The following is a 20,663-nucleotide window of genomic DNA, read 5'->3' as shown; positions in this document are numbered from 1 at the left end:
TGGCTGGCAGGTAGAAAGGGTTGGGGCGGTGGTCCGTGGTTCTGCCCTCAGCAGGTCAGACAATTCGGAGAAAGTAGCTTAACCTCCCTCAGCCTCACCTTCCTCCTCTCTCAACCGAGGTAAGAATATCTGATGGGGCTGCTTCATAGCTTTATCTTGAAGATAAGAGACAGCAGAATGTACCTAAAGGACACTGGAGAATTTTATAGAGAGCACAAAAGGGGGAGATGGCAGCAAACAGCCCCGCTCCAGCGCTATAAGCTATTTAACACCCTGTGATAAATTTCTTTCTTCTTCAACCTGAGCAGACGCTGTCCTTCATCACTCAACCATAACTGATGCACACACCTGGCTACTCTGAGTGTTTCCACATAGATATAGCCTGACCACTGCCCACACCTGAGGCAGGTGCCCAATAATACGGTCATTCCAGTCCGTTTGCTCACATCTATTTCGGGGTGAGGTAGGTTCGCTTCCGGGGCAATGAAATGCCTCCAAGGCTCAAGACGGCAGTCAATAATGCGTCAGGCTGAGCACCTTAGGCTGGTGGAAAATGCAAAAGCGGTTGTGTTAGTTTCCTGTGGCTGCTGTGACAAAGTACCACAGGCTGCATGGCTTAAACCACAGAATCTATTCTCTCATAGTTCTGGAAGGCAGAAGTCCAAGATCAAGGTGTCAGCAGGGCCTTGCTCACTCCAAAACTCTGGAGAGAACCCTTCCTTGCTTTTCCTTATCTCTGGGGGTCCCGGGCGTTCCTTGGTTTGTAGACACAGCACTCTAGCCTCCGCCTCTGCCGGCACATGGCGTTCTCCCATGTGTCTCTGTTCACAAGGCCATCTGCTCTCTGTGTCCCTGTCTTCTTATGAGGACACCAGTCATATTGGATCAAGGGTCACCCTACTCCAGTGCAACCTCATCTTAACTAATTTATATCTACAAACACCCTATCTCCAAATAAGGTCACATCCTGAGGTACGGGGTTAGGACTTCAACCAATCATTTTGGGGACAAAATTCAACAACACAGCGCAGTGGAGCTTGCTCCACATGGTGCTGCTATGTGGCCTGGCTGTGATCTGAGCCCAGCCGTTCCTCCCAGGCTGGATGCATAGCCGCCCCGCCTGCGAGGCCCCAGCTCTGCCCCAGGCAGCAGGTGCTGGCCCAGGCCTTGGGCTGAGGGAGAACTTTCCATGTTTCTTCTTCCCCTGCCTCCTTTGCTTGTGGAGACAGCTCTCTCTTCAGTCTTGCTTCCCTCTCTGCTTCTCTGAGCTGCAGCTCAGCGGGGAAGAGCCCAGATTCTGGAGCCAGACCCCTCAGCTCTGCCACTCGGCCACTGGGTGGCCTAGTGCCAAGTGCTTAAGCTCTCTGTGCCACAGTGCTTCACCTGGCTTCTCCACCATCCACTTCATGCTGAGGGCTGCAGGGCACCAGGTCTGCGGTGCTGCTCCAGGGCCTACTCACACTCAGTGCACAAGATGCAAAATCAGGGCAGCTGATGGGCGTTCCCCAAAGCGACAGTCTGCTCCCAGACCTTTGCTCAGACAGGGCCTTGTTCACACGCTGCACCTTGAGCACACTGGGCCAGGCTCCAGGTACTGGATGAATCACCCCGAGCCCAGGGCCACTGCTCAGGCAGATTCCAGAGGGGAACAACAGTCCTCACTGTCTTCAGCTCCGGCTCCCACTAAGCAACACTTTCTGGAATATGGCAGCCACAATTCCTCTGCATGGTCCTATTTGCCTTGAGGGAACCTCGTGACAGCCTTTAGAGGCTGGGCCTCCCCACCACCCCGAGAGAGGGTAGTCCTCTTTCCAGGGATGGGAGTGAGCTGAGGCAGTACTGGGAGGCTGGGCTGCAGGAGCGGATCACAATGGGCCCCCAGCCACTCATTCTTTCTGCTTTGAGAGAGAATGAATCAAAAGAGAGGCCAAAGCTTTGCTCCAGCTCACCTATCAGTCTAATTATGTGGTTTACAAGGACTCGCAATGCCTGGGCTTTGCCAGTGCATGCACATTACTATGAATCAAAATGCTAATAAACAGGTTTCCTTCCTGGTCTGGGACAGACTGAGCGACCCTTGTTTTCAAGGCCACCTAATTCCAGCCCATGGGATTTGCCAGATGCAGGGCACCCGGTGGCCCCAGCAGTGGCCGACAGCTGGGCTGGGTGCATGATGGATGGGTAGCTCCAATCGGGTGCTCGTGCTTTGGCAGAGGGGGCTGTTCCTGCTTGGGGTGAGAGATCACGAAGACGCACTTTCTCGTAGCTGCCTGGCTGCAGGGAGCTGTGCGTGCACAGCTGCATACAGGGCAAGAGGGAAGGTCAGCTGGGAGGAGGAGACCATCCGAAGTGCAGAATGTCCAGAGAGATGCAATTCAGAAAGGAGCCCCGCCCGGCCTGCCCCACAGGGCACGGGAGGCAGAGAGAGGAAGGCTCAGCGTAGGGGCTGACACCACAAATCCCCTCTGAGATAACAGGAAATGATGGTAAGACCACAACTGAGCTATCTGGCTGGCAGAGTCTACCACATCTGTTGTGGAGATGCTGAGATATCCTTTGCTTTTAAAAAAACAAACACAGGCTTGACTCCTCAGGAGGGAAAGGGGGGAACCTCCAGTGAACTCGGGCCCATCCCGGCCCAGGGCACCAGACACGAGGCTGTGAGGCGATGGCCTCTCAGGGTGGAGTTGGGGTGCACTGGGAGACAGTGGGCGCAGGTGAGGGGGAACTGAGGCAGTCGGTGTGTGGTGGGGTACACAGGCCCCAATAACAATGCTGGAGAACAATGAGGGGCCCAGGGCCAACAGGTTGCTGGTCTGATCCCAACAGAAACAACCTAAAAGGTACTTCCCCTTGGGGCCTGGTGAGGTTTTCCGCCTTCCCCCACTGCCCAGCCTCCGGCCCTCCGCATCTCCTCAGGAATCTTCCAATCAGCTCTGAATGATGCGAGCACGCTATAAACTCTGCTACTGTTCCCCTTGGGGTCAGAGGAGCCCCTGTTGGCAGGAACAGTCCAAAGGAGCTGGGTTCCCACCCCAGGGCTCCCTGTAGCCCAGGAGCCAGCAGGGAGAGGAGGGCAGGCCTGCAGCCTCCCCAGGCCTCGGTTCCTCGCCCAGGAAGGGAAGGAGGATCTCGGACAGGACCTCTGCGGCTCCTCCAGCACCAGGAGGCACTGCACAGTCAGGGCTGTCCTGTCGGACCGCACTTGCCTGACGCCCAGGCTCTGAGCTCAGCTGGGCACCGGAAAGCAGATGTCACCTGCTCACTAAGGTCATTAAGCAGAGCTGTGGCTGGTAACTAAATCAATCTAACCATGAACAGCTGGGCATTTGAGCTGCTCTAGGTATTTAATCCTTTTCCCTAAGAGGACAGTAAATCACAAGGGAACTGTCGGGAAGAGCAGAAGGCCTGCGCAGCCTGGGGCTGCATTTGTTGCTATTTCTACCCCTCGGATTCCAAATGCATAACCTTGGATTTCCTCTCCCCTCGCCCCTTAGGGGAGTTCTTCAGTTTCCATCACTGAAATGAAATAGTTTGCAAATCAAGGAGAGACGCACAAGAAAAGCTGCCTTTGTTGCAGGTTTACACGACCACGTGGATTTACCAGGCTGTGCAAAGCATGCCACAGTTTCAGATATTTGTCAAACATGTATCAGGTACTCCAGAAACCCACGGAGAAGTGTCTCCACCCATTTGAGAGGACTCTGGGTGGATGTGGCCCCGAGTCCACGCACGCCTGGACGGCATGCAGACGCACTCTTAAATCCATGCTTCTTAAACAGTGGTCTCAGAGCACGGGCTGATGAACCGTGTATGGAGGGTCATGCTAAAAATCACCAAGTGATTATCGAATCTGAGACAGATACATGGAAAGGGAGCAGATGCTGTAAAATCCTGGGTAAAATGTAAAGTAACATTCCATTTTGTACTATTTTTACATTTGTAAAAATTGTACTATTTTTTACAAGAAAAATGATTTAAAAAAATCACAATAGTGATGCAAGCTACAGCGTAGATGAACCTTGAAAACATTATGCTAAGTAAAAGAAGCCAGACACAGAAGGCCAAGAGTGTATGATTCCACTGATAGGAAACGTCCACAACAGGCAAGTCTACAGAGATGGAAAGTAGATCAGTGGTTGCCTATGGCTGAGTGGGTGGGAGGCTGAGGGTGCAGGCGCTTAGTTTGGGGATGATGGAAATGTCCTGAAATTGACTGTGGTGATGGCCTCAGAACTTTGTGAATATACTAAAACCCACTGAATTGTACACTTTAAACAGATGAAATGTACGCTATGTGAATTATATCCAATAAGGTAGTCACAGAAACCCCAAAACACAAAAACCCAAACAGAAAACAGAACCCACCACAACGCAATGAGGCTTTTAAGGCATTTTAACACTTACACCACAAGCTGGGGGGCCTCAAAGATCCTGCTGCTCAGCATTTGTGCAGGGCCTGGGAAGCCCCAGGGCCCTTTCACGTCTTGGGAGAGCGAGGCCTGGTAAAGGTGTTTCTGTCAGGTTGCATTAGCTTCCTTTAAGAGGGTCTCCCGAATTGAATAAGCTTCAGGCCCCTTGAAAGCTGAGGGCTCTGGGAAGGAGCCTGGTAAGGGAGGGGCCCCCAGGGCTTGAGCTGCTTTAGCTTCTCAATAAACCCTAAGTAAGTACCTATGTCAGCGAGACAGCTTTCAATGAAAAAGAAACAGGGTGGGGAAAGCAGAGTCTACTTGCCCACCACCCAGAAGGCTGGACCAGTCTTCCTTTTATTGAGCCTTCTATTTCCCACTGCTCAGCATCTCGTACTGCACCGAGAAGCTAAGTTCTAAGATATATCCTCACAGCACCGGGGAGATGTGGGGTGAAAGGGGGGCTTTTTCTGAGTAGTTAGACTGTAATATTAAGTAAATAAAAGATAGGCACTTTATCACAGAGACCAATCCAACAGATGTCGTCTCGAGATCTATAAAGCTATAGGTATCAGAAAGGGGGTCCACTGGTTTTCCTTCTGATGTCAAAACAGTCCGAGAGGTTTTTCTTCCTGAGAAAGGAAAAGGATCCAGAAATCCATTCAAATAATGTTAATTTTGTTGGCATTCTCAGTCAACTCTTCCACTTACTTTCTCTTAATTGCTCTCCACACCCATAAAGGGAAAAAAACAAAACCACTACCGACTCCAGCTGCCAGGTTCTAATGACAAATAACTGCTCTCTAGTGAAACTTTAATTACAGGCCAGGCGGTGCGCAGGCAGGAAGCGGCCCGTCCTGACACGAGGCCTCCCGCCCTCGCTCGGAGCCCAGAGAAACAGCGTCATTAAACTAAGGCCCTACAAGAGCCTGCACGCAGCCTGGAGGTGCACATCCTTTCATGTCCTGTGGTCACCTTCCAGACACCAGAGGGCCAAAACCACAGGGGCGGCTGCACTTTGGTTTTCACACCTGCCCCAGGAATTTTTCTTTAATTCAAAATTTCACCTTTGCCCTTTCACAGTGGCTAACAGTGGGAGTGACCATGGATCAAAGCTAAAACATACAAATGGAACTATGAATACAAGGCTAATTTTAAAGGGGCGCCACTTAAGCTTTGTAAATAACAGGCTTCTTTCTGAGCCTCAGGGAAACGCTCGCCTGTGGAACCCTCCCACTTTAAGGCCTGTCCTAACCGTGGCAATGAGTGGCCTTTTTATCTTAGGACAAGCATGAAGGAAAATACACAGCCAATATATCCTGAGCGGTTAACATCACCTACACTATGACTCAGAAAGCCTGCTTCTAGGTATCGACCCAAGAGAAATGAAAATAGATGTCCACAAAAAGATTTGTACAAGAATGTTCATAGCAACAATACTAATGATATCCTTAAAGTGGAAACCCACATGTCCACCAACAGGAGAATGGACGATAAAGCCACTGTGGTATATCCGTACAGCGGAACCCTACTCAGCAGCCAAAAAACTAACGACTGATCCACACAACACAAGTGAATCTCACAGATGTCAAGTTGTGTGGAAGAAGACGGGCAAAAAAATAAGAGCACACAGTATATGATTTCATTTCCATGAAGTTCCAGAATAGGCGAAACTAGTCTCTGGTGACGGAAGTCAGAAGAGCAGCTGCCTCTGCAGGGAGGGGCGGGAGGCAGAGCGGGACGGGCAGGAGGGAACTGTCTAAGGGGACAGAGACGCTCCATCTCTTGATCAGAGTGGAGGTTACAAAATTCATGGAAGGGCACACTTAAAACAGGTGAGCTTGACTTGATGTAAGTTACATCTTGAGATGAAGAGAGAAAAACCATAACAAAAAAATCCAGCTGCTGCAGGATTTGATGGGGTGAAAGGACCACAGATCACTCTGAGGGTCGTCTGGTTCTGCAGAGCCACAGGAACATCTCAGACTCTGAAATTCCACAGGGACAGGACACCCCAAAACACCAGACAATAGCCCCCGGTTCTCAGGCTCAGGGCCTCCACTGGGCTGGCCTAGCTTGGGCTGCCCTGGGGGCCAAAGGAAGAAAAGGATAGCTAGCGCAGGACCCCAGAGGCCTTGGGGCTGATATTTAGGGAGGTGGGCAGCGCTGCGCATACAGTCAGCACATAACCGGCTTGCCAGCTCACATCCCTAATTGCCAGGCAAAGGCCAGGCAAAGGGAGCCCTGCAGAGGGGCCGGAGGAGCAGGACCACAGAGGTTCCACACAGGTCTGACGCCTGCCTGCAGGGGGCTCCCTGCAACAATGAGGCTCACACGGCAGCAGGAGCGCCCCAAGCCATGTCTGTCTGGGCAGAGCGCCCACCTCCTGCCTAGGGGCCAAGATGTGCCCCAGACCCTCAACGAGCACCGCCAACAACCTGGGTCAAGTAACCCTGTAGTTCTGTCTGTCTACCTTGGTGGACACGGTGGTCATGGCCTATTAGAAGGACAGCTCCCTGGGCCTGGGTCGAGTTAGGGAGGAGGGTTTATCAGGACCATCCTTCTACAGGCTTGACACGTGTGTGTGTGTGTGTGTGTGTGCACGCGCGTGTGTGTGTGTGTGTGTGTGTGTGGAGGGAGGGGCAGTGACAAAGCGTTGATTTTACAAACCTCTTTCACACTTTCTGACTCCTCAGCACTCGCCTTCGATGCCATTTCCTCAGAGGAGCCTTCCTTGAAGTCTACCTCTAACTTCCAACCCTCCCTGTCATCTCCTACGACTTTTCCAGGAGGTTCCCTCCTCACGACTACAGTGATCTGTCTCTTGCTCACTGTCTGACTTCCCACCCACCATGGGGTGGAGGAGGATGGGAACCGGGGGGCTGGTTTGTTCTCCACGGTATAAGGAAGCACCTTGCCCGGTACATAGTAGGGCCTCAGTCAATCCTGGCTGAATGGACAAATTCTACACCTGTTAGCCAACACACAAAATAAAGCAAGCAAGCAAGCAAGCTGACCCCCAGAGCCGTTTGCTCCTGCAAGTGCGATGCAAAATGCATGTGAAACAGCCCAATAATCTGCACCTGCTTCTAGAGTGGACGTCTCCTGGGAGCCGGCTAGAGGGTCCTTATAAAACAACATGTACCTGAGTGTCTTCGAAGAGAACACTGCAAAGTGGACATCCCACATTTGATCTGTTCTCGCCAATATCTGTGGCAAGAATAGAAGGAGATGCAGGTCTTATGGAGCTGACCAGGCCAATCCAGTTCGTGAGCAATTTCATTCTTTAAGAAATGGCCTATGACAGGAAGCACGGGCTGCAGATTCAATGTGGTGAAATAAAAAACAACCCACTTGGGAACACAAAACGAGGAGGGCAGGACATATATGCTGACTTGGAAAGCCATTGAGCACGCCGTCCTAGGAGGAAAAATCATCCGTGTGCATGGGCGCACTCACGTGGACTGTAGCCCAGAAGCTCGAAGCTCACAAGATCAGGTAAAGAAAAAAAAAGATCAGATCTGGCACCAGCCCAACACCAGGCCCATAAAAGGAGAGGTCGGTGTTATCACCAGACAAAACACGTTTACAGACGAGCTCCCCACCAAACCCCAACGTCAGTCAAAAATAGCACATCCTCTCATTCTCTTTGTTACCTAGAAATCTGTTGAACTGTTGGCCCAAAGATTCATTTTCTGTCCCACCCTGAGGTTGGCAGTTCTGCCGCTGGCCGCCAGGGGAGGTGGGATTCAGAGGCACAGCGAGAAGAGTGCTGAGCCAGGAGCTCCAGGCTCAGCCCCGACTTCCTGTCTGTCAACTGTGACGGCCGCACACAGACTCCCTGAGCCACAGCTTCCTGCGCAAGGTCCTTAAGAAAGTGAACTTTAATAAATAAAGCGGTGAACAACATAAAGAGCCCTTATTCTTACATAAGTCATGACCTTTCAGCTGCTCCCTCCTTAACATCAGGGCAATGATTCTGGTCATTTCTTAAACACTGATTATGTGCTAGCTTACATGAATAAGCCCTGGTTTTGAAAAGAAGTAAATAATCTAACAGGTCACAGAGTGGAAAAAAATAACTGAACGTGGCCCTGGTTTTTCTTTCTGTGTTAGGAGCTGGGGAATAAAGCCTGGGAGAGTGCGGAGTGGGGACAATTTTAAACTAAATGCCTTTGGTAATTCATTCTGACTCACTGTGGCATATTAGAAGGACCTCTGAGCTATGTGCCAAATGACCAGAGGATATATGCAGAAAAGAACTGGCAAGGGCCTGAGTCCTGCCCAGGGTTTCTCTGATGTCAGCTACGGGCCAAACGTTCAGAGTGGAGGGAGGCTGGAGGCTGGAAGCCCACAGCTGAGAACTCTCAGCTCCGAGGGAGCAGTCAGGAGCCCTCTGAGTACATGGGGATGGGTCCCACTCTGGCTTCTGCAGACACAAGAGCCTAGAACAGAAAAAGGAGCCTCCGCTCACTCCTGAGGGTGAGGCTGCTGAGAACAGCACAAGCTGGGGAGGAGCGAGGGAGCACTCGGGATCACTGCTCTCCCACCTGATGCTGTGCGTGCCCCACCCGGGCCTGGCAGGGAGTTGGTAGGGGCACTCAGAGTCAGTGCTCTCCCACCTGAGGCCCATGTGGCAGGTTTTCGTGCAAGCCCAGCTCTCCCCTCCTCCCACAGCAGCCCAGGCTCTGCCTGCCTCCAAGTTAGGGCACATCTGCCCGAAGAAAGTATACGGGACCCCCTCAGGCCCCACTGGCGTCTGGAGAAACAGTGGCCTGGAGTGGTGGGAAATAGTCGTCAGCCAAAAGCAGAAACCAAAATTGCACAAAGGGAAAAACAGTAAGAGTCCGTGAAATGAAAACGGCAAGGAAAGGTCTTGCATTAACACCCACATTGCCCTACTTTCACTTTCCCAGGAGATAACTCAGTCATCCAGAGCCCAGCGCCAAATGTTTGTTTGGTGTGCGTGTGGAGGCCTACAGTCACCAAGGAAGTCCAAACATGGATGAACTGGAACTCGGCACTGCCACTGACGGGCCTGGTCCTCCCCTAGTGGGGTCTGTAGATGTATAAGCTCCAGTGTGTCCCTCAGAGGGGAGGGTCGCTGACCCGCAGATGGTAGCTGAAGTGGTGTACGCAGGCCAGGTGACCAGCAGAATCCTTGACCAGCATGCGCTGATCCTTCCATAAGCAAGCCACACTGGGGGGTCTTCAGGAAGGTCCCTCAGGCAGAGCAGTGTTTGAACAAGCCACCCAATCCCAAGCAGAGCAGCATCTGTTAAGGCAAGCCTGCCACCTTCAAGCCACTCCTCGGAGGCCAAAGGGGTGAGCGAACCGACCGTCCCCCCATTGCTACTCACCATGTATGAAGGAAAGATCAGAACTCGTTTGTGCTTGCCACAAGGCCACTGCGGGTCATCCAGGAGATTTGGGTCATAGTCCATGAAGTCTCCCAGGTCACTGCCTAAGGACCACATGCAAAGTGATAATTAGGGGCCCTGGAATCTCCCGAGAAGCAGCAGCAGCAGAAGCACCTGGGCAAATGGCGAGTCTAAGGGCAGACGGGAGAAAGGCTGGCTCAGGCCAGCCAGCTCAGGGGCACGGGCTCGCTCTGCCTTTCAGTAGATGTCTCTGCATGCCAACGAAGTGCATCTCTCCGCAAAGGGGTTCAACAAATACTGAACCTTCTGACGTTTCTTCCTTGTTAGAAAATTACATATTAATCTCCCTGACCTGGGAGAGCACAAAACCACACAGAGTATGGAAGATGTGGTGAACACTCAGGTTACGAAACGTGGCACCAAAAAGACTAATTTTCTGAACCTGCCGATCAAATTAGCTGACTCAAGTTGTGCCGGGTAAGAAGCCCGTTTTTGGTGTGAGAGCATCTGGGCAGGCTATTGTGTCCGTATGACACAAATCAGAGCGGGTGCCAATGCAAACAGCTGCAAGGGACCAGAAGCAGCCGGAACATTCGGCCAGTGCTTCTGAAGTCAGCTCCGGGACAGGCCTAAGGAACCTCACAGTCACCTGGAATTTCTGAGAGAGGAAGTAACACTGCTTCACAAACAGCTTTCTCCCTTGTGTCAGTTCGTACCAAGGTTTGCCCAGGCAAAGCTGGAGGCAGGCAAGTCTTCAGCAGCTGAGCAGGCCGCTCACTATGAAAATCACAGAGGAAGTTTTCACACCTCATCCTGCCTTTCTGACCCAATTAATTGAAGAAAAGCCAAATCTGAGTGCTACGAACATGTAGGCAAGAACCAGGCTGAGGTGAGGAGCTGAGCGACAGAGAGAAGCTGGGGAGTCCAGCCACGTCTGCATGGTACAGATGGCCTTGACATTTCTCCTTGTGGGAGCCTGGGGGCTGGCGACTGAAGCACCTCATTAGAGAGACCCCCTGTGGCCTGGTTGTGAGCCCGCACGGCCTGAATGGGGCTTGTCCAGAATTCACGTTGCCCGTGGGAAGAGCTCATGCTCTAGGGCCACCTGCTGTCCAGTCGGCACACAGGAAGACCCAGCCCACACCTCCTGCCACAGCCTCCCCGGACCCAGCCAGGCTCCAGCTTACCTGTGTCGAGGCTCCCCTGGGTGCTGCTTGCCCGGCCGATGGAGAGGCTGCGGTGGCTCAGGTTACGGAACTGGGAGAAGGAGGAAGTGGAGTCTATGGTGTTTCTCCGGGCTCCAAAAGCATTGGTGGGTAACAGAAATTGGGTGTAAGAAACAGTCTAAAAGGTGAAGACAAAAACAGCAAGTGAATATTCCCAGCCAGGGCTGGGTTGGCACTGTCACCAAGCTATGCTGCCACCCCAGGTTCAGGTCCACAGTCTCAGATCTGCAGTTCTCAAATCCAATGAGATGTGAAAAATGAAATTTATTGCGGCACTCAGCTGTGCCAAAACCTAACCTGAACTGACGTGAGGCTGTGCATAGTTTTAATTTATCCCACTTGGAGTGAATATTCATGTACATGGCAGAAACAATAGTGTGTTTGATAACGAGGTCCCAGCTCAGAAGCTGTTGGGGTGTCTGCAGTACAGAGGCACCAAGTGCAGAATTCCAGAACACGTCAGGCCCCAAGAGTCTCTGATAAGAGACTGTGGCTCCTATCCGTTCCTTTGGCAGATGCTATCTCTATGCTCATCTCCATTCCATCCTCCTTCATTCCTATGTGAACACTCAGGCTTGAGGAATGAAGACAGAACAAGTGTTCTTCTTTTCACCTGATTGGGGAAATGCGGTTCACGGACCTCTACGCTGTGAGGTCAGAGCTGATGTCACAGTGGAGCACAGCGGTGACCAGCTATTCTCGGGGAAGGGAGGTGGTTTGCCACCCCTGCATCTTCACCTGCAAGTAAACAGCTCTGGGATGCTTTCCCAAACAGTCACTTGCATTCTCTGAGCATGTGCATTATCGTCTCCTTAAACAGGTTTTGGGACAGTGGTTTATGAAGACTGGATAGAGCAAAAATAGGTCAAATTCATCTTTTAACTTTCACTCCTCCGACTTCAACCCAGTAGCTCACTGAATTGTGGATAAAGAGGAAAGTGACAGCCCTGCTGCCCAGTGGTCACTATCGACTGAGGGTCTCGTAGCCTCTCAGCACCATGGGAAGCCAAAAAAACTTCCTAGTAGTGGGAATGCTGCTCGCATGTTCAAACCACGCATCACCGTCCTGGAACACACACGCGTTTGTTGGTGCATGAGATACTGGCCAGTCCCGCCCATTCCGTTGTACACGGTGCAGGCAGAGAAAGAGGTGTGCTGCTATTCACTCCCTGGCTTGGTGGATTTCTGTCTGCACGCTGGGGGAACAGGGATGGGCTGGCATCACACACCCAGGAATGTGCCCCACACCTGTTTCCTCCACCACGAGCGAGGTTCGTGGTCTGTCACCCTGCCTCTGCTTCCTGACTGGTGCGGCACTGGCACAAACTCTCTGACTGGACGCCAGGTGGGCTTACCTTCCCGTCAGCTCCCAGCTCCACACCTTCAAGGCCAATGATCTCTTTCAAGCTCACGGCACCTGCTGATTGCCTCCCTCCATCCAACTTCAAATCCCTGGGGAGGACAAGCCAAAGAAAAAATGCTTTTGTTTGCACCCAAAAGGGACGTGATGATGTTTATTGCACGAGACACCACAGTCACACTAATGAAAATGACCAAGTGGGCTCTGACCGATGGGACCTTCCTTTGTTCCTCCTTTGGGGCTTGTCAGCAACACTCTGCAGGCAGTTCCACCCACTCTGATAAACAAACTCCAACTGAACAGAAAGCCTGAAGATATGTCCCTTCCCACTCAGCAAGACCCCTCCACTCTTGGTCAGTAAACAGGAAGCCAGGGAGCATCCCCTGGGCGCGGTGGGACAATGGTTCTCTTAGGCTCTGGCTGCTGGTTTCTTTTTAAAGTGAGAGAGACCACCTCTCTTTGTCACCCCCTTTATCAGACGAGAGAAATTCTTGTCCTAAACAGTTCTCAGGTTTATTGCTGGTAATGAAAGAATTAATGCCACTAAATTACCCCAGCTATCTTACCAACCCACCTAGAAAATGAGCATCTTTCTATAGAGTAATAATCTCCAGTATTAATAATAAGCATTTCTATAGCATTTCACAATTTACAAAGACTTCCATACATCATCTCTTTCATTCTTTCAGATGACCCTATCAGACAGGTATTGCTATTATTTTCCTATTTCACAGATGAGAAAAACAAGGCCCGGAGCAGGGAAATGGCTTGCAGGATAGTAGGTCGTAGAGACTGGTTTTGCACCAGTGCTGTTTCTAGTACATCACACTGCCTTGGAGATGCAAGACTGGCTGGCTGTGGCTATGCTCAGGGGTAAGTGCTAGCATTTTCAAAGGACAGTCCTCCTCCTTAGAGCAGTTCTCAAACTTGCCTGCATATGAGAATCACCTGGGGATCTCTGACAAGCTACTGCTGTCTGGCTCCCACCCCTAGACACTCTGATTCAGTTGGTAATGAGTGTGAAACACTCCCCAGGTGAGTCTAAACTGCAGCCACATCTGGGAAGGACTATCTTCCACCTTCTCTCTACGCACAGCGCTCGTTAGTCAAAGCCGGCTCAGGCCGACAGTATTCTTGCTGTGTGGCCCCGTGTTCAGCAGCTGTCTCCTACAACCTAAGCAAAATATGAAGGCAAGACTCTCCGGGCCAAAGGTAAAGGAATCAAGGAAAAAGAAAGAGAGCAAGGGAGCCAGGTGAGTGGGGAGAAGAGAGATGAGAAGCCCTGTGTCCTGTGGTGGAAAACAGGGATTCTCTGACTTTTTGGACCAATCATCCTCGTCTCTGGGTGTCCGTGGATGAACTGGCTCCCTAATCCTACCTATAATGTGGAGTGTGATTAATGACAGCTATCAAAAGAAGTACCAAAGACATGCATCCAGGAAGCAGCACATTTGTAAGGCAGTCTCCTGGCGAGGCAGTGGTGCTGCCATGGCCACGACTCTCTGGAGCCCTTTTGGAAATCAGCATTAAAGGCATGCAGAAAAAGGCAAATGACCAACTCATCCTGGTCTTCCAACTTTATATTTATATGTAAATTTTTTATGCTGAACAATATTACTTTAATCAGTGTCCCCCCAACTGGGGACCAGATATGACTGTAAATGACTTCAGGTAATTTCAAACATCAAACTCACCCCTTAAGGACAGTATAAAATAGGACAGCCACTCATAGAATTGTAAACACTTTGTTAGAATGCGCAAACCATCCCATTGAGAGCTCCAAAAATGTTCTTAGCAACAGAAGTCCTCTGGGGACGTGTCTGAGTTCTCCTGTGGTGCCTCCTCTGCTGGGGACCACATTCACTAAGGACTAGGAGGGTCCAGGATGATTTAAGTCACATCACTTTATAAACATGCCGTCCCAACAGAGAGATCTGCATTCCAGTTACTGAACTCAAATGCACAGCTGGAAGGACCAAGCAGGCTGGAGCAGAGCGGGGCTCAGCAAGGCCCCTAGAACCTCAGGATGGTACAAACCAGAGACCGCCCGCCTTGCTGCCCTGCCTCAGACATGAGCGTCCAGGGCGGCAATCAAAAGACTTCCTCAAGCAATTAAGGACAGAGCCGATGAATGCATCAGAGCACTAACAAAGGGAGATGCCTACGGAGCAAGAATCCGAACAAGGCAATGAGGCTAAAACGCTGCGTGGGTCAGGACGAGGGGCCCAACTGCGGAGGACCAGGCGGGGAGCTGGTACAAAGACAGCAGCGCCTAGAGTTTCATTAAAGGACCCCCGGCACATGCTTCCAAGGACTTCCGGCTTGCCCAAAGCAAACCTGGCAAGCACAAGCCTCTGATTCCCAACTCCCACACAATCATCTCCTTGTTTCCATTTTGCCAGACAATGTCATTCAGGGCTGAAATTAATATAAAAACAGAGAATGTCTTTATGCAGTGAGGAGTAATAAAATAGGCCCATATTAAGAGCGCTCCTGCGTGGAGAGCTGGCTGCAGGCAGGAACAGAGTCTCACCCCACGTTGTAGCCTGTCCACACAGCGTCTGATACATACAGATGCTTAAAGAACGGCTTACGGAGCTGAGGTCGTCCAGCTCGTTGCTGGCTTGTGGGTGCAGGTCCATAAAGACGACGTGGAACGTGGGTGTTTTTCCACTGTGCCCCTTTTCTCTCTGTTTGCTCACAGGCTCACCGTTTCCCTGGGCAGCCCTGCCTTTGCCAGCCGGTCCCTGGCTGCTAAATGCACACATCCCAGTGCACAGAACCAAAGCAGCCAGCCCATTCCACATCCTCTTCTTGATGCCTCCTCCAAAGAAAAGGGAGCCACACACACTTTATGTGCTCACATGAAATCCAAGCCTCCTCTCCGTAAGATAAGCTCCCAACCTATTTAAAGAAACAGGGGTTCTGAGACCCGCTGACCGCCCAAGAGCCTCAGGGACACTTTGGACCACACAGAGGAGAAAGAGCCACAGAGCTCCACCACATCCAACCAGAGGAACCAACTGTCAAGGACTACACTGTGCTGGTCTGCTTCCTGCCGCCGCCACTCTCCTGATTCTTCACTTGTATCATTCTACTTTCTGAACAGCTCAGGCCAAGCCGAGTAAGACAATAAGCTAGGAGAGTAGTGGGTCCACCCTCAACTGCTACTGGAAAAACACCGCTCATTACAGACCAGCACTGTCCAATGGAACTTCCTGCCATGATGGAAGCGTTCTCTCTCTGAGCTGTCCAATATGGGAGCCACTAGCCATAGGTGGCAACTGAGTGCTGGAAGTGTGCCAAGTGGACTGAGGAACTGGATTTTTTAAATAGCCGCATTTGGTGAGTGGCTACCGTATCGGACTAAGCAAGCCTTAGTGCTTACCCATGAGGACTCTGGCTACTGTTAATGTACAACTTCCTGTGGCAAGACAGTCATAAACAATATACTTAGTGACTTGGATTTCATTTCCCAGTTTTCTCCCCATTTTCTGCCCACTGCCTCAGGGGATGTTCGCATCCCAGGCCCCAGCTCACTAAAGAGACTATGTCAGGGCTCCCAGACAGGTGGGGAGAGGCAGGACCCTGTAGAAGGAGCAAGCACAGCAGGATTATCTTCAGTGGGGAGGGAAATGATGACTGTGGGGTCCACAACCAAAGAGGACCCATGCCCCGCACCCCATCAGCACCCTGGGAACAGTGCTCCCAGCCGCAAGAAAAATTCACATCCTACATGAGCACAGAGCAGCTTTTGCCTTGAAGGCCGCGGGGACAGGGACAATGGGCATTTCGGTGGTGCCAGAGCACCAACAAACAATGAACAGCATGTGCTCCCCAATCCAAGGCATTCAGGAGACTCCAGGCCCTCTGCACAATCCAGGGCGGGGGGGAGGAGGGGTGCACAGTGACAATTAAGTTTGAATTTCCCTCCGGCCTTGTAGAAGGGGGGCTAATTGTTCATATTAAGTAGATTTTTTTAAAAAAGAAGAAATATTTCTTGCACTCCAAAGCTGGTGCACTCATTCCTGCTCTGTTCGCACTTCAAAGACTTCACGGACATGGTAATAAATATCATAAAGCTCTAGAAAATTGACTGCGTTGTGGTGGCAGCTGAGGGCACACTTCCCTGTTTTTCTGCCTCAGATTAAGGGAGAGGTTGTCACTAACTTTGGGGCTGCCATTTGGTGGGACTGAAACAAGAGCATATGTGGGGGGCTGGCCCCGAGGCCGAGTGGTTAAGTTTGCGCACTCTGCTGTGGTGGCCCAGGGTTTCGCCGGTTCGGATCCTAGGCGCAGACATGGCACCGCTCATGAGGTCATGCTGAGGTGGTGTTCCACATAGCACAACCAAAATGATCTGCAACTAGAATATACAACTATCCACTGTGGGGCTTCGGGGAGAAGAAGAAGAAGAAGAAAAAAAGGAAGAAGATTGGCAACAGATGTTAGCTCAGGTGCTAATCTTTAAAAAAAAAAAGCATATGTGTACACACATTGCTTGCACAGTCAGACATCCATGGAAAATGAAACAGATCTCACCTAAGCTATTTTCCATAATGTCAGTTTCTTTTAACAGCTTTGAATTGGTATATATTAAGACTCTTGGGACCTGAAAAATATATCTTTCACCAAGAGGCTGACAAACTTCTCTAGCTATGACACTTCTCATAAGTGTCAGTGAAACCTTGCATTAACACGAGCCATATGAAATTGCTGTTATTGCCATTTTGTCCCATACAAGCAGCGATTTCACATCGTGCCACCTAATTTACAGATAAGGTAACTGCTCAGGTCTTAGTGTGAGTGTCAAACAAGCAAGAGACTCATGGCCCTGGATGCTGCACTGCTGTGGGAGCTCATGGGATGGGAGTCGCCCACAGAAAGGGACTCTTGGTGTCCCTGGTTCACCGAACGGAAGCTTTAAAAGACTCCAGTGAAAAAGAATTAAGAAGTCCCAGTGGAGCAGTGATAAAATCTTGATGTTTTCTTTCTAAGATCATTATTCTGAACTCTCATTAAAATGGTGTATGAAAACAGAAATATCTGTTTGGCTCAAATGCCAGCATTAACCCTCCAGCACCAGGAGACTGAGCTGGATAACGTGGACCTGCAACTGAAAGAAATTAAAAGCAAACCGAAGTTGGACTTTTCAATTTCTTTGAAAAACCTAGAAGATTATTTTTTCCCAGGTACATCTAGAGTTCAAATATTAAATTTATGTTCCACCTCCTTCTAAAAATAGGATGGAGGCAAGATCAAACACCACATGTGGATACTGTCCAATTTTGTGCGTCCAGGTTGAAACGCTGCAGGGTGGGCTGAGAGATGAACTCGGTTAGTCAGGTAATAGGAAAGACCTCATTGGGGCAGATGCACTAACAGAACCACTGGTAAGGAACCAACGGACAGGGAACGGTCTGATTCCTTCTCTCCCAGTCCTGGGTGACGCTGCAGCTCAGACCTATTTAGCTACAAGAGCTGATTTCTCATTCTATTCAGGTGTCTTAACTGCTGCAGAGGCTGTAGGCAATATACTTTGAAAACCCAGCACAAAGAATTTTCTACACAGGCTGGCCGATGGGGATGGGGGGGTGGGTGGGAAAAGACTTAACGGGGGACTGGCGAGGGGCTCGCAGAGGATTGGAGGGAGGGGATTAAGACAGGGGATGAAAATGCATTTGGGAGAGAGCCAAGGCGCAGTCATACCTTAGGCAAGGAGCAGAAACATAGGGTGGTTCTGTTTAGAGGTGTAAACCCATCCTTCATAGGACGGCACCACTATTCATTTATTGTAGCTCTCCTTGAAAGCCTGTTATTCGTGGCTGGAAACCCCCTGGACCTCTGTCTTAGTTTTGGCTCCCACGGCATGAAGCAAATATACCTGATTTCACAGTTGTGGAGTCATGTGGTCAGAGCAGATGGCCAATCCAGATATCCTGGTGCCCAAAGGGGGTTACCTAGGTCACTATTACTACACAATGGGCCACTCCTCATTTCACCTAGTGTACAGGCAAAATGATCTTTCATTTCCTTTCCCGAAGTTCACTGAGCCATAATGTATGGAACTGATGGAATAAGATTCCCTATGAGATAACAAGTTCAAGCCAGGGCCCTTCCCTTAGGGAGCATATGATTAATGAACCAATATTTGTCTTAATAAAAAAGGTAAGGTTTAAATACTTAACACCTGGGAAATAGATGGAAACCGTGTGTGTGTGATCAACTGACGAGTTTCCAGGGCTTTCTGCTTCCAAGATGGGGATGGGCTGATTTCCATCCTGGATCATTTGTCTAATGTGCTCTAAACTCAAGACCGTGGAATGACAGCTGGGAGATCCACTGGGCACTTGCTCTTTAAAGGGCAAGAATAGGTTGAACACTTTGGTGTGTAAATAATTTAAAAGCCAATTAAATATTAACAGGATTTCCAGATGCTTCAAAAAAAAAAGATTTGCTGCTCAGAAAGTAAAGCTTGAAAGCAGGATTAGGAAAGGAAATACCATTTATGAGCTCATTTTAATTAAGAGATCCACACCCACTGGAACTCAACGACACAGGCATTTACCATAGTTTAAGAAGCCCTATTTGTGGCCTCTTCAGATACAGTTCAGCTGCCATCTTGGATTGGGTCTGCTTACTCCTATCTGAGCAGAACATTATACCACCACAGTTCACAGTCAATGGAACAAGGCCCAGGGCTGACAGGAAAGAGTGAAATCAAAGTAGCTTTTAGTCTAGAAGTCCTGTCCCCCTCACACTCGGCACTTCTTCGATAAGCCATCCCCCCAAGGGTAACTGGCAGAAAATGAAGAGGCCTTAATGTAGCTTACACCAAAATCTTTGTCTAAAGGCAGCTCCTATAAACAGTCGGATAATGACATGATTCATCCATGAGATCATTCCAGAATCTGTCTCTGTGTGGGAATATGCTCGGTGTGAGGAAAGAAATACAATTTGTGAATGTGTAATTTTCCACAACGAAAAGAGACGTTTTTGGGGAGAGTGGGTAGAGAGGAAGTGGGGATTGGCCCAGAGCCAGGCAGGGAGCATTTAGGCTCGGAGGCCCTCCCCTCTCTAAGAATAGAAGAAGCTGTTCTGTGTCGCAAAACGATCAACTCTCAGGAAGTGGACCCAAGAGGATGACCTCATTTGAAATGCCCCAGTGCCAAAAGCTAAGGACATACACTCCGCATGGAAGCTGCTAATTGAAGTCACACCCCCAGGAATACCTTGTGCTCCATGGGGAAGCCATTTTCTTTAGCATGTGGCCTGCGATACACGTGTAGTGAACTAACCCAGCGACTGTCATTCAATCAGGAATGGTTATCTGAAGGGGTCTGCACCTACACACACACAGAACCTGGTTTTTGCTGGAATCACTAGCTTGGTTATTCTATATAGTTGCCAATCACAAGTTAGCTGGGTTCATCCCTACTTCCTTTTGATCAGATCCATGTATACAGAACTATCTACTGATGTCCGTTATGTTTCAAGAAATAAAGGGCATCTGGGTACTCATGTCAGTCCCCTTATGCATAGGGACAGCCCTGGGACTGGCCCTCAGTCCAACGCCTGCAGTCTCTCACTCAGTAGTGGCTTGTTTTCCAAAAGCTTCTGAGTTGGCCCTCCAGAACTTGGACTGCATTTTCGCACTGACACGATGTTATAAATGGAGATTAGCCCACATAACGCCCTTTTACCCTATAATGTCACCGAACTAGCCGGACAGTACCAGCAAGAGCTGTGGTTGTAGGAGCAACTGATCAGAGGGTGAAAGAGGGCAAAGAGAGAGGAGAAAGCCGAGTCTCTTTCAGGGTTTCCTGGTTTGGGGCTGACCCTCAGCAACATTTTGAAGGAGGTCAGGTTTGCGCTATTTCCTCCTCCCTCTCTGACCCTCCTTCTCCTTCTCAGGACTCCAGAATCCTTTCTCCTAAGCTGTTCCTGTTTTTCACAATTTTTCCCTCTCTCTAATTCTGAACCCATAGATTCCTCTGCAGCTCCCAGATTTTCTACTCCTGGGCCCATGGTGATGGCACAGCAGCCCAGAGGACAGGGTGGGGGCTGAGGAGCAGGAGGAGGGCGTGGTCTTAGGCAGAGGTGTGGATGAGCTGTTTATCAAGTGCTGCCTGCCTCCTCAGAAAGTCAAGAATCTTGCTTGCAACTCATTTTACAAGCAGAGGGTCACCAAGCCAAACCACAAATCCAGGCTAGGAAAGAGAAGGTAGTGACTAATGTGGATAAAAGGCAAAAAGGCTCAGCCTGGCCTTGGCAACTGTCGGTTGAG

General features: G+C 50.2%; 1 protein-coding gene across 2 annotated transcripts in view; it reads right to left on the bottom strand.

Annotated features, from left to right (window-relative positions):
* Nucleotides 1–20,663, bottom strand: part of CABLES1 (Cdk5 and Abl enzyme substrate 1) — a 106,789-nt gene that overhangs the window by 7,219 nt on the left and 78,907 nt on the right. For both annotated transcript variants that reach the window (XM_044773539.2, XM_014837277.3), the window contains 3 exons: nucleotides 12,372–12,468; nucleotides 10,978–11,134; nucleotides 9,770–9,873 (listed from right to left, as the gene is read on the bottom strand). In XM_044773539.2, coding sequence (XP_044629474.1) covers nucleotides 9,770–9,873; nucleotides 10,978–11,134; nucleotides 12,372–12,468 — 358 coding nt within the window. The remainder of the gene's footprint in view (nucleotides 1–9,769; nucleotides 9,874–10,977; nucleotides 11,135–12,371; nucleotides 12,469–20,663) is intronic.

Source organism: Equus asinus, chromosome 7 (assembly GCF_041296235.1).
Source record: "Equus asinus isolate D_3611 breed Donkey chromosome 7, EquAss-T2T_v2, whole genome shotgun sequence".
Lineage (NCBI taxonomy): Eukaryota > Metazoa > Chordata > Mammalia > Perissodactyla > Equidae > Equus > Equus asinus.
Note: the sequence above shows the minus strand (reverse complement) of the source record. Positions and strands in the feature narration are given on the sequence as shown.